Genomic DNA, 13523 nt, shown 5'->3' with positions numbered 1-13523 from the left:
GGGGGGGGGGTTGCGGGACCCTTTGGCCCTGGCTATCCTCTCTCTCACCCCTAAGCTGGCCCCAGACCACCCTGCCATTGACCCCGTAGTCCCCCTGGCTTGCCCATTGTCCAGGCTGAGAGCCCACCTGCCACAGGACTGGGTACTTGGGAGGGGGGTCCGGCCTTGGTGGCCTCTCTCCCGCAGGTGCCCCTGGCAGCCTCCTTGCCCCCTCGCTGGGCAGGTCCTGGGCCAGCAGGGACGCTGATTTGGGGGTCGCTCTCTTCCCCGGCCACGTGCCTCCAGCCTGGCGCCCTCACGTCAGAGCCCCAGGAAAACTCCGAGATGGTTCCTTTGCCCCCAGAGGTGATGCAAGGAATGAAGTTCCGGTTGGGGATAAGCCCTGGTGAGATGTTTCCCAGTGGCCGATGAAGGAGAAGGGCAGGCGAGGGGGTGTCCTTGGAGAGAGCTAGCCCAGGGAACCCCTAAGCTGAAAAGCAGTTCCAGCCGGAGGAAACGGATGCGAAGGCCTCTTGAACCGGACGGACCTCGTGGTGCGACACCACCTTTCCCGAGAGTCGTGGGGTGTGTGCGTAATTCCTGTCTCGGTGGCGCCTTCGCTCCAACTAACTGTCCTTCGAGCTGGGCAGGTGGGCTACGACCCTCACCTGCCAGGATTTTTCTGTCTGGAGTCGTTTCCAAGGAAAAGGGCTTGGATCTCTGGGTTTTTCCCCCTCGAAATTAGATTAGGGGGCAACCTCTCTCCTCCCTGTGAGAAGGAATTTCCGTTCTGCTCTCCCCTTCGCTTCCCAAGCTCATCAGTGGCGGTGCAGCAACCCAGCTTGCTGTTAAATAAGCAAACCAGCAGGGACCAATTTTAGCCCCCGGCCTCCCCCCTCCCCGGTTTTCTTTTGGCCATGTTTGCGGCCCCTCCCGCCCCCCACCCCCACTTTCTGCTCCTTTTCTGCACAGCTGCTGCGCCGTTTCGGAAGACAGGTCTTCGTTGTGCTTTTCTGCCCCTTCAAGGCAGACCTGGTAGCCATCCAGACAGGCTGTTTGGGAAAGGAGGGGGTCCCGGTGGGCCGATGGTCAGATCGTCACCCCGAGTTGCCCTGGAGGAGGTGAGAGGAAGGCTGGCCCAGGTAGGTTGCAACACCTGACAGGGCAAGGTTAAGGTTCAACATTCCCCAGAGAGACCTGGGCCATTTAAGGGGGTGGCCAGGATTTCATTCTCCCTGCACTGTCAGGGGGTCCCTTCCGGGGAGCATTTGCACCAAAGGGCTGGACCACTTCCTCCCCTCCCCCCCCTCCCCTCCCTCCCTTTTAATTGGAAATAAAATTGGAAGCACCTAAACTCCAGGAATGCATTTCTAAGTCATTCTCTTTTCAGTTTTCCATCTTTTTCTTTTCTTTCTTTCTCTCTCTTTCTTTCTTTCTTTCTTTTTTGGTAAACTAGGAAATAATTATTTTAAAATAAAGGAAACAAAACTAAAAAGGTGATTTATTTAAAAGAACTACCATTTTAAAACAAATAGCTTACAAATTATGGGTAACCTTAGATTTAACTTCGTCTCCTTCCCTTCCCTTCCCCTTACTCGTGTTGTCAGGGGAGAAACAATTCCTTCAAGGCATGGATGCAAATATGAAAATATAAAAAAAATACACAACTAAATAAAGCTTATTTTAAAGTATGCCTTGCTATACGTTTTGATGACACCAGTGTTTGCTCAAATGTTGGAGCCAAGGGAGACCCATCAGATGAAGGGATGAAGGCTTTTCAGGTTTTGTGGGGGATCCTGGGGGGGGGGGGGTTGTCTGGCCTTCGGTGGGGTCAGAGGCATCGCCTGCAAAGGGGAGTTTGGGGAGAGCCACCCACCCTCCTGCAAGGGAATGCAGAATGCTCGGATGGGTGGGGGCCTCTCGCTCAGGAGGGTCTCCGCACAGAAGGAGCAGTCTGAACAACAGCTGGGAGGACCCCCGGGGAAGAGGGCTGCGGACCCACACCTCTGCTTCTGGGGGGCAGATCCTGACCCCAACCCCAGCCTCCTCCTGGGTTTTTCAGATTCTCTGCAGCTGTAATCCATCACTACTGAGTCTCTGTCAGTGTTACTCTTTTGCCTTTTTTTCCCCCCTCTTTGCCAACCACACTTTCAGAGGATATTTTTAATGGGAAAAGGTAAAGATTGTTGAACTTCAGCAGCCACTTTGGAGACTCTAGTCCCCAAGGTGCTTTTCCAAGAGGCAACTGGACTTTGTTTTTCCTTGAAGACGTTTCACTTCTCATCCAAGAAGCTTCTTCAGTTCTTCAGTTCATTCTTCAGAACTGAAGAAGCTTCTTGGATGAGGAGAGAAACGGCTTCAAAGAAACGTCCAGTTGCCTTTTTGAAAAAGCACCTTTGGGACAACCATGGTTGTCCTGTGGCGACATCTAGTGGCTTGAAGAAGTATTGCACCACAAAGAGCAGGCAGAAAAAAACTGCCAGAAAAGTTGGGGGTTTGGCACTGCTCCCTCTCAATAAAGGGTGAAAATAATAATATATTGTTTCCATGACCATCAGAACTTCAAATCCAAGTCATACATTCTCCCCAGGTGGTTCTGTTGGGACTTCGGTAAGCAAGAAGTCGTAAGTCAAGGACTACCTGTGGACAGGTCAGGGACGATGTCCATGAAATGGGCAGCCATGTAAACATGCTAAGTAAGTGAAGGCATAAATAAATGCCCCAGAAGGCAGCTAAAACCAGTGTTCCGTCTCAAGATCCAGACACAGAATCGGGGTCTCCCGTAACAGGATTCCTTAAAAGAAGAAGTGGAGCAGTGTATGTGTGTCAGACTAGATGAACTCAGTGTACCCCTCCAACTCTAGAAGCTGCAGACTGTGAAGAGATTTGGATTCCATGTCGCTTCCAAAATATCTCTGGCTCCTGCAGAGCAACTCTGGATTCACTTCAGTTCAAGACTGACAGGGAGAGGACCAGGTCCTTGCCTTGACCCCCTGGGGGGGGGGAAGTTGTGAGCTGGAGGAAGAGGCCTCGCTTCCAGTTTCTGTCTGGGGGGGGGCAGAATTGCTCCCCAGCTGCAAAGGAGGCTCCCCTTTTCAGCCTTATTTCCTGGCAGCTTCAGAGTCCTATAGCTGGAAGGGGGGGGGATTTATAGCGTGAAGAGACCAAGATGTGATATTGTTTCCTGTGATGTTCCTGAGTGGGGACGGCACGAATGGCCTGATGCCGGCCGGACGCTTGTGTCACGTTGCAGTTCTTGATTTTACAGACTCTCAAGCCGGGCATCTCAGATTTCAGAGCCACAGATTGGCATAAACGTGGAGCAACAGTGAAGAGGCAGCCGTGGCCCACAGTTGATAGGGAAAGGAGCCTGAGATGAGAGCGAGTTCTTACAAAAGGCGCCTGGGAAAAGAGGAAGGCAGAAAAAGAGGAGGAGGCCAGCAAGGCTGAATAAAAGTGTAAGGCAATCTCCACCACAAAAGGAGGTATAGAAGAAGAGGGAAAGGTCTAGAAAACAGTGACTGCTCCAAAGGGGTTGGGGAAGGATGACCACCTCCCCCCACCCCACCCCCGGGGTTTTCCTCCAGACCTTCAGGAGAGGAGGAGGAGGAGGAGGAGGGGATGAGGAGCCTCGTACAAAGTGGAAACGGGAGAGAACAGAGCCCTTTTGTCTGGGTTTTGAAGAGAGAGAGTACAGTAGCGGCTGGCTGACCGCCCCCCTCTCCAATATCGACAGCGGGGGGGGGGGCTCCCTCGGGACAGAAATGGCGGGGAGGATTGACAGCCAGGGGGATCCCCGTACGGGCCACCATCCACGGGGTTAAGCCGCCCCCCCTGCGTGAAAGGCCCCCACCCTCCAGGCCCAAAGGCCTCCAAGGGCCCCGGCAGCTGCCCTGCGACGGGGGCCCCGCTCGCCCGCCCGCCCGGCTTTGGCGCGGGGGGGAGGCGATCCGGTGAGCCCGGCGGGATTCCCGGAGGCTCCCCCGGCCGAGGGGCCGCCCCTTCCCGAGCGATCGCTGGCAGGTAGAGCCCTCCTGCCCCGGGAGGCGCCCTTCCGCCCGCAGCCAAGCCTCGGCCGGGGCGGGGCCGGGAGGGGCGGCCCAGCCGGGGCGGGGAGGGCCGGGGGCGGCGGCGGCCAGTTTCAGCCGGAGACGGAGCCAGGAGGCGAAGGCGGCGAAGGCGGGAGAAGCGAAGGCGGCGCGGCGATGCGATGCGATGCGCCGCCCGAGGAGAGCCCAGCGCGGAGGTGAGGCAGCCGGCGGCCCGGCCCGATCCCGCCACGCAGCCCGGCAGGCAGGCAGGGAGACGCCGCGCGGGCTCCTCGGGCAGCCTCCGGGCGGGCGGGCGGGCGGGCTGGCGGGGCGGCAGCGGGCGAGGGCAGCCTGAGCGGGGCTTCCTCGGGGCGCCGATCGCCTCTCCCCGCTCTCCCGGGGCGGCCTCTCCTGGCCGGGGGCCCCGCGCGGTGTGCTGGGGCGGCCTCGGAGGGGCGATTGGGAGAGGGGCGCCCCCGGGCCAGGTTGGCGAAGGCGGCTTTCCCACGGCGGGCGGTTTCGGATCGCCCCCCGGGAAGCCCGGCCGGAGCTGCCCCGGCGGCGCTGCCCTTCTCAGAGGAGCGGAGGGCCGCCCGGAGCGGACCAACCGGTTTGCCCGCCCTGCTGGCCAGGTTAGACTTTAACCCGACGCGGCTGCAGCCGCTCCTCGCCCGACGAAGCCCGAGAGAGGCTGGCTGGCTGGCTGGCTGGCTGGCTGACGTCGTCACAGCGGCCGGAGCTTCGGCTAGGAGGAAGTCGGAGAGAGGAGGAGAAAAAGGGGAAGTCGGGAATGGCTCCGAAGCCGCCCAGCAGCCGCGGCGGCCTCCTTTTGGCCGAGGGGGGCTCGGCTGGGATGGGCCCCGTGGGCGTCGCTGCGGCTGCCTGGCCCGGAAGGTAAGCCGCGGGTCTTCAGCCGCGCCCTTCGCACGGCCGGAGGGGCAGCTGAGCCGGGAGCCTGGGCTGTACAGGTGGTCCTCGGCTTATAACCGAAATTTATGTCGTTATGAAGTAAGACTTTGTTAAGCGAGTTTTGCCCCATTTAATGACCTTTCTCGCCACAGTTGTTAAGTGAATCATTGCAGTTAAGCTAGGAACACGGTTGTAAGTGAATCCGGCTTCCCAGTTGACTTTTGCTTGTCGCAAAAGGGGATCATGTGACACACACACACACACACACACAAACACACACACACACACACTGCACAGTGCGACCATCATAAAGATGAACCAGTTGCCAAGTGGCCAAATTTTGATCACGTGACCACAGGGATGCTTGAACAGTCGTAAATGTGAAAAACAGTCCTAAGTCCCTTTTTCGGTGCTGTTGTAACTTTGAACGGTCACTAAACGAACTGTTGTAAGGCAAGGACTGCCTGCAATGAAAAGCAACCCAAAAGAGGCGCCGACATCCAGCTGGGGCAAGAGGGTCCCGTCCAAATCTCTCCTCAAACTGCAAAACGTAGATGACTTAAGCAAGTAAGACTTGCTGCATGTTACAGTTGGATGCAGAGAAGTGTTCCTTTCTGGGCCCAAAAGGATAATAACCCCCCTGATCTTGCAGGTCTGGTTTAGGTGGCAATCTAAGAAATAACCTGTTTAACCACGATTTATTGAACAGACCACAGCTGGTTTGGTACAAGTGCCTTAAATTCAAACCAGCCGCATTGCACCTGGGGGCGTTCTACGAATCTGTTTATAGGACAATGTATGCATTTCACCCTTGCTATTATGGCCTGTGGTTTAGGGAATAAACCACAATGATTAAGTACATGTAAACCAGCAGAAAGTGATGTTTTTCTGACTTTTTACCTTAAGGGCCTTCACATTTGTAAATTAGCGAATTTGTCCATTTGGCCTGGTGTTAAATTCTAATTATCTGCAATTGTGTATTTTAGGCAATATGCACGGTGGCCTCAATTATCTTACATGATTGATCTCCCTACAATACCCTGTACTCATAGGCTCAGCTTTCTTTTATCACTAAAATCTCCTCCCTTCCCCCTTTCTCCCATTTTTGTACCGTTATTCTGTTTTAATATCTCCTTCCCTGAATAAGTGAAAATGAATTCAACAACCCTGGATAATTTTACCCCCTTTCTCATTTTAATTTCTGTGCAGCAGGAGACTATAATGAGGGTTGTGTGGCAGCTTTGATGGGGATACAGCATTTACAAAATAATAATTATGATAATGATAGAGTGCAGTGTTGTCAGGATAAGGTGAGCTTGGCCAGAAAATCTGTGGTGATCCGACACTGCGGTGCAATAACTGATGGCCTTTTGAAAAAGTGGAGTGAAGCAGCCTTGTTCCCCACTGGGACTACAAACCCCAGAATTTGAAAACAGCACGGGGTTTCCTGTCATACTGAGGAATTGGAGGACTTGTGATCCAAGACAAAAAAGCTCTGAATTGTAAGCAGAGAAGTACTGAGGAGACGGGAAGATTTAATGGCTCCTGCCTGGCTCAGAGCTGCATTACATCAAAGCCAGCGTATTGATTTCACTAGATGGACTCAAAATAGGTGATTGATTGATTGATTGTGTGCTATCAAGTCCTTTTTTGACTCCTCCCGACCTCATCGATAGAGTTTCTCCATGAGGATCTGTCTGTAGCCTGGTCTTTCCAATCTTTAAAAGAAACCGAGGAAAACCACAGAAAAATTGAAATGGGCTGCAATTGTCTCCTCCACGCTAGAATCTTTCTTCCAAATGATAAAGCCAAGAAAAATAATTTGATATTGATTTTCCCACCCTCCCATTTTCCTGCTTCATTTTCCCGCAGAGTCAAAAGGGTTCCGTGTGTGTCATTATCTTGTTTTTTTACTCTTTTTATAATGGGTTTAAAAGCAGGCAGTCACTGAAAAGTCCGCCCCTGTTTAGCACAGGGGCAACGTTTGGCCAAACAGCTTCGGAATACATAACTGTGGCTTATCTTGCACACCGAGATGATAGCTGTGTCCACACATTCTTTGCCCCCTGGAACAACCTTGGCAGGGAACAGTCTATGCTCAGGGAAAGCAGCTTCCCCCTCTGTGTCAGAATGAAATGACCAAATGTCCAAAGAGACCCTCTTTTCAGTGGGCGCTGGGGAATTTCTCCTAGTGACTGTGAGCCAATTTCACGGCAGGCCTTGAGCAATCCAGACCCGAAAGGGAAAAGGCGATTCAGAGTCCACATGAAGGTTTGGCGATCCCCAAATGGCCACAGCTTCGGTGTCCCTGGTGCTCTGAAGCCTACCCAGATCCTGCTTCCCTCGCTCTGAAGCCTTGGAGAGGCTGGAGACGGATGGAGAGAGAAGCGGGATTTTCCCACAGACCAGCTGTTCATCCTTTTTCATCCATTCCAAATAATTTCCATCAAAGGAAAGTGGGCTAGTTAGTTAGTTAACTCTTAGTCAGGTTAACAGTCAGACGGAGGTCCCTTTGTTGCAACATCTTGGAGTAAGTCTGTTTTGATACAACTTGGCAAAGATTTGTCATTTCCTCTTTTGTTCATTCCTCACTGTGGTCTGGCTGGCCCTCGGCTTTGGCAGGGGCCTGGTCGGGATCGGCCCTTTCTGGGTAAGACGGACGCGTTGTTGCTCTTGTGTCCTTCGTGGGCATCATGGGCACCGGGCCGTTCTTGGGCACGGGGCGATGCCCGTGTTCTGGGCTTTGTCTTTCAGCTGATTTGAGGGTCCGTGTGAAAGCCGAGTTTGCTTTAGGAGGGAGCTTAGAAGGCTTGGGAGAGAAAAGCCACGTCTGTCCATCTGCCTTCCCTTTTAAGCCTTGCGGCCCCCATGAGGCGGACTATTTTGAGGGGTCACTTTTCCTGCATTTTCTGCCTCACAATGCTGAAAACAAATCGGTCAGGCCAGATTGGCGAGTGGAGGCCCTACAAGCGTGTTCAGGTTTCCCCATCCTCTCCTCCTCCTCCTCCTCCTCCTCCTCCTCCTCCTCCTCCTCCTCCTCTGCTGTGGCTGTTAATTCTGTACTCAGAAGACCCGGCTTTCATTTCCTGCTGCCCGCGTCATGTTCCTTCCACACACTAATTGTATAATTGACGGGAATCCAAGTTCTTGAATGCGGCTTTGGGCTCTTTGCGAGCACAGAGGCTCCGTTTTGTTCTATTCCCATGTGAAGAAAACGCGATCCGAGAGAAATGGGGAAAGGGCACCCTTGTCTACTCCAGAGGTGCTTTCTTTTCGTTTTCCTTTTTTTAAAACAATTCCTGCCAACCCTCTGACAGCATCCAGTGCCATCTGCAAATGCTCCGTTTTGTGTCGATGTGATTCCGCATCCTCCTTTGGCAATGCCATCTGTTCCTCGTCTTTGCACTTCCGCAAATCCCACGGAATCAGCCGTTAACCCCACCTTTTTCAATTTTGACAGTGCTAAAAGCGCTGCTGGGAGGTTCCAGCCCTCGTTCAGGCTGGCCCGTTCCCAGTCAGCCTGTTGAGCCAGGTGGCCCCCGGGGCTGTCCCTCCCCAGAAATCCTCTCCTGGCAGATGAGATGGGTCTCCCTTGGGCGCTTTCATCCAGCGGGCAAGGCTGCAGGCTGTGTCTCCGAGAACCGGTCTGGAGGAAAAGCCGGGAGCTACAGCTTTGGGGGGGCTGGCGAGCCGTCTCTCGGCTGTGCTGCGTAACGGTTCTTGGTGGGGGGACTGAGATGGGGGAGGCAGGGGGAACCCGTTCAACCTGGGAAGCCACCGGGGAATGCCGGCTGGGCAGGGTGGCTGCCCTTGGGTGGTGCCAGGGCAAAAGTCCCAGATTAAATTAGGGTGGGGAGCTTTTGCCCAGCAGGGGCAGCAGCAGTAGCTAACCCTAGCTGACCGAGAAAGCAAGCTGGATGGGAGACCACCAGGCAGTAAAAAACTCTCCCTTGAGAGAAGGCGGGGTAAGCTGATACACGCCAAGAGGGCTGTGTCGATGCAGCCATGAAGTTATCAGGAGTGAGGAGAACTTTTATTTCTTTATTTTTTAGTCTGGCATCTCTCCCTGTTTCTCCAGCTCGCCAGCTGGGAGCATGTGCAGCGAACTAACTCCAGTGCATTCATCTGGAAGAAGAAAGTGGTTAGTGCTAACAATGATTAACTTTAAATGAGGCGACCAGTTTGGTGGTTCCTGCCGTGGAAAGAGTGAAAAACATCCAGTTGTTTGGTCAAATCTGGTCTGCGCTTTTCCTCCCATTCTGGGCCTGCATTGATCTATTGTTGTGATTTTTAATTTTTCTTTTAGTGCACGCTAAATCCTTCCTAGTGCATGTGGGTTTGTGTCTAGTGGGATTTGTTAAAATTGTGTCTGGGGTTCTATTTTAATCCTGGCTTTATTTCTGGAACGCAGCCATTCCACAAGAGAAGTAATCTAAAACAGAGTTTGCCAAATTTCTGGTGGAGCATCTGAATGCTTGGAAAGGGGTTTTTCTTTGGGGCTGGAGAGGAAACCGAGTGGGGGGGAGCCCAGAGCCCAGAGAAAGGGGGGGGCGTGCATTTCTGATCACTCTGGGTTTTTTTTCTGTTGTATTTTTTGGTATTTATTTTTAAGTGCTTGTTATAGGCTTTTAAAATATATATAATGTATGTATCTTTGTGTTTTGTTCCTTTGGGTTTTTTTTCTTTTTCTGTTATTATTTTTAAAGCAATTTAAAAATTATATTAAAAAATTGGGAGGTTGGTCCTGGTAGTTTACTGCATCAGCTAGTTTTTCAAAGCTGTAGCTTTCCACGGGTTATTCCCAAGCAGTTGTGTTGGACCGGAGTTCCCATTCTCCACAGCAAAGGGAACCATAATCCTAAACATCAGAGGCACAGTTGCTCTGAGTCGATCCCCTGCTTGTGACTTCATGCACACAGCCACACAGGCTGCTTTTCCCTGGTCGTGGGATTTCACAGTGGTCTGCCATCCAGCTGCTAAGCAGGAGGCACAACCCCCCCCTGTCCTTTTCCAGACATCCAGGTGCTGCCATTTGCTACGGCACGAATGAAATAAATCTGCAAAAAGGAAGGAAGCTCCCCTCCCAGGAGCAGAACTGGGGATTGCAAGGATTCCCAGGAAAATGGGAGGAATATTTTGTCATCCCAAAGACTGGGGGGGGGGGCTTCTGCCCAGAAGTGGCTTAATTCATCCAGAAAGAAACAGATAATTTTATTTCTCCCCAAATGTTAGGCCAAATTTTAATTTCTCTAGTTCTGCGCCCGCTGCCTGATGCCTTGCCAGGAATATTCTTCACCTGAATTTGACCCTGGTCCCTTCTCTTTCTCCAGATCCCCTTTTCCCACCTGGATCTTCTGAGTGAACCCAGCCCGGGGCCTTCATCAGCGAAGGAGGAAGGGATCCACTGGGTCTCTTCTGAGAGCTGTTGAGGATGGCCCAGTCCAGGTCCAGCAGTGGCTCCCACTACGCCCTGACGGCCATTGGGCTGGGGATGCTGGTCCTCGGAATCATCATGGCCGTCTGGAACCTGGTCCCAGGCTTCGGCCTCAGCGCCAAGCCCCACCCAACGGCCGGCGGCCACCAGAACGAGACCGATGTCAGCAAAGGTCTCCTGCACAGGAACAAGACCTTCTCGGTGGCCTACGTCTTGGTGGGGGCCGGCGTCCTGCTGCTCCTCTTCTCCATCTGCCTGACCATCCGGGACAGAAGGAAGCCGAGGCACCGCGAAGACGACGTCGTCCGGATACGTCCGCAGTCCTCGGTCGAGCGGCCTCCCCCGGAGGACAGGTGAGCAGGGAGGAGCACGGCTTTCCCACCCAGATTTTCCCACCCTGTGCCAGGCCCGCATTAGCCCGCCTGTGGGCCTGTCCTGTTTTTAGGGCCTGGAGAGAGGAGGGGGGGCAGGGCTGCAGAGTGCATGCAAGGAAATTGCCCTTGGCTTGATCTGGGGAGGGGGGGAGCCCCCACTGGGCAACTATGCAGCAAGGGGGATTGGATGGCAACAGCCCCCCCCATTGATGGCTGGTGTGTGGCATGTCCAGCCTTGGCATTTGAGGTCATTTGTTCCAGCCTTCCATGCATTTAAAGGGGCGGTGGGGGGAGGGAAATGTTTGAAAGGGAGAGACCCAAATCTGGGGGTTGCCTCTCCTGAGCACTCACGTCTCCTGATGTGCCCCCCCTTGCAGCCAAGAAGACGACGACAGCCTCTCCCGCTACTACGTGCCCAGCTATGAGGAGGTGGTCAACGGCGTCTACCCGGAGCCCCGGCAGGAGGCCGAAGGCGGGACCCGCATCAGCGTCTCCCTTCCTTCCTACGAGTCTCTCACGGGGCTGGATGAAAGCCTCCCCACCAGGCCCAGCCCCACGGCGGCAGGGACAGCAACTGGGGCAGCCCCCGGGCCCGGCGGGGAGCGCCCACCCACCCGGCAGAGCTCCCGCCTCAGCAAACGCCTGAAGCCCTTGAAAGTGCGCAGGATCAAGTCTGAGAAGCTGCACCTGAAGAAGCTCCAGCTGGGGGGCACCCCTCCTGCCCGGGTCACCATCGAGCCACTCACCCCCCCTCCGCAGTACGACGACATCCCCCCCAAGCTGCCAGACCCCCGGGAGGGGGAGCCCTGAAGTCACTCGAGGGACATCTTTGCAGGAAGCACCGGAAGTGCTTGGGTTCTTGAGAAGAGGGGGGTGGGCTCGTGTCCAGTTGGCAAGATTTGGAACCAAGCCAGAAGACCACCTCGACCCCCCCCCCCCGGTCCCCCGTGGCTCAGCTGGACCTCGGAAGGGGGAGATGGATGCGCCTTGGAGAGCCAGCCTTTCACAGAATGCCTCGGGGGTCTTTGTTCTTGTGATCCTGGCCCATCCGGGATTTTGGGAATACCCATTTTTTTTCCCCTCCAAGGGACCCCCTCCATCAGACTCAGCCGGGTGCCCTTTTCTCCAGCTCTTTTCTCCAGTTGGCTGGCTGGATTGCTTGGGAAGGTTGCCAAATCCTGTCTGGAAGCTCTGCTCAAGGCGGGCCGGGGTGGGTGGGTGGGTATTGATACCATCTTAGCAATATGAACCTTTGGGTTATGGTGTGTTTGTGTGTGTGTATATATATGTGGGTTTTTTTTGTAAATTATGTCATTTTTATATTTCTATTTGGTAATGCCCACCTCTCAAAACTAGCACTCCAGTTTGGCATGTTTGCCAGACTAATTTTTATTTTTTTTTGGTGGCAGTTTCCATCAGTGGGGTTTCAGACTGGGTCTCCTTTTCCACCAAACGTGGATTTTTGATGACCTGAAGGAAACTCAGGTGCCTTGAAATCAAAGATTGCAACCGCCAAACAGAACTACTACAGTCCATCGGGATCTGGGATCTGCTGCCTGCCCCAGAGATCTCCTCATTTGAGGAGGGGGCTCTGGACTGTCTCCCTTGGGTTTTGCAGCTGCTGAACTGGAAATGTGAAACTTATTTTTCCACAAGGGTGTAACCTTTTTTTATGCTGGAAGGGGGGGGGGGAGGATGGGAGAAGCCCTTTTTAAAAAGAGAATAAACGGGTGAGATCTTGCTTTGATCCAGATCTTGCTTTATATCCTTGCTTTATGTCCCAGCAAGGGGAGGGGGGGGCTGAGGGTCTGCACCCCCAGTGGTGCTCCTGGGATTGTTGGCTGTCTTTCAAGCCCCCCCCCTCAGGGGACTGGGACCTCCTGGGGGTCACCGCTGGGGAAAGAGGGGGGTCGTTCCTTGTCAAAAGGTGCCACAGGGCAGAACTTGGCACGCTGTGTGAACAGGGCATTGCTGGGAAAAGCGTGGGTGATGCTTGCGCCGTGGGAACCCGCCCGCTGTGGTTTAATCCAGGGTTTCTTAACTTGAAAGCTTTAAAATGGATGGACTTCAACTCCCAGGATTTACGCCCGAGACCTGACGGCTGGGGAATTCTGGGAGTTGGAGTCCGCCCGGAAGGGCCGCGCTTCACGGAGCGGCACGGTGGGCGGGGCCGCTGCTCGAGGCTCGCCTATTGGCGCGGTAGTTGCGCGTGCGCCTGGCGGCCGGCTGCACTCCGTTTCTATGGGAACGGCCCCGCCTCGGCGCAACACGGAAGCGGTCGCCGCGGAGACCCGCCTTTTCCGGCTGGAGGGCGTGGCTTAGTACTGTTGCCATGGGTACGGCTCCGCTTGGCGGGAGGCTGGTCAGCGTCTCGGCGGACTCGCGCCGACTTCGCGCGAGGAGCCCCCGGTGAGTTTGTCGCGGTGCCTCTGAGCGTATGCAGAGCGCCACGTTCCTCGGGGGGGGCTGCGCAGGGTGGGTGGGGTAGCAGCTGGGGACTATGGGCTTCGTAGTCCGCCCTTCAGTTCCGGAGGGGGTTGCTTCTTTCCCAGGGAGGCGCTCCTGACCGGGGGGAGGGGTGAAAGTGGCGGTGGGAGGTTAGCGCCCCCCCCGAAAACTGGGGGGAAATTGTTATTATTAATACAATAAATAATAATCATCTTAAATAGCAAGAACGTAAGACTCAGACGCCAGCAAGACAGCTCTTGGTCAGGGCCTGAACTGCTTTTACTAGTCCCAGACTCTGAATCGAAGGTTAAATCTTAATCACAATCACAATAAAATTAATAATAAATG

At 54.3% G+C, this 13523-nt stretch overlaps 1 protein-coding gene across 1 annotated transcript; it reads left to right on the top strand.

Moving 5' to 3' along the window:
* The first annotated feature begins 10350 nt into the window (after positions 1 to 10350).
* On the top strand, positions 10351 to 11537 carry TMEM51 (transmembrane protein 51). The gene is made up of 2 exons (XM_015820390.1): positions 10351 to 10706; positions 11105 to 11537. The coding sequence occupies exons 1-2, from the start codon at positions 10351 to 10353 to the stop codon at positions 11535 to 11537; spliced, it is 789 nt and encodes a 262-aa protein (XP_015675876.1).
* Positions 11538 to 13523: the final 1986 nt, after the last annotated feature.

The sequence above is a fragment of the Protobothrops mucrosquamatus genome, unplaced genomic scaffold, assembly GCF_001527695.2.
Source record: "Protobothrops mucrosquamatus isolate PMUCROS unplaced genomic scaffold, P.Mucros_1.0 scaffold1123, whole genome shotgun sequence".
NCBI classification, from domain to species: Eukaryota; Metazoa; Chordata; class Lepidosauria; order Squamata; family Viperidae; genus Protobothrops; species Protobothrops mucrosquamatus.
This window is presented reverse-complemented; position numbering and strand designations above follow the sequence as displayed.

What these genes read in the sequence shown, in the direction of transcription:
- TMEM51 (XM_015820390.1), top strand. Translation starts at nt 10,351, where the DNA reads ATGGCCCAGTCCAGGTCCAGCAGTGGCTCCCACTACGCCCTGACGGCC. An exon ending in CGGCCTCCCCCGGAGGACAG is followed by an intron (nt 10,707 to 11,104) that starts GTGAGCAGGGAG and finishes CCCCCCTTGCAG; the next exon opens with CCAAGAAGACGACGACAGCC.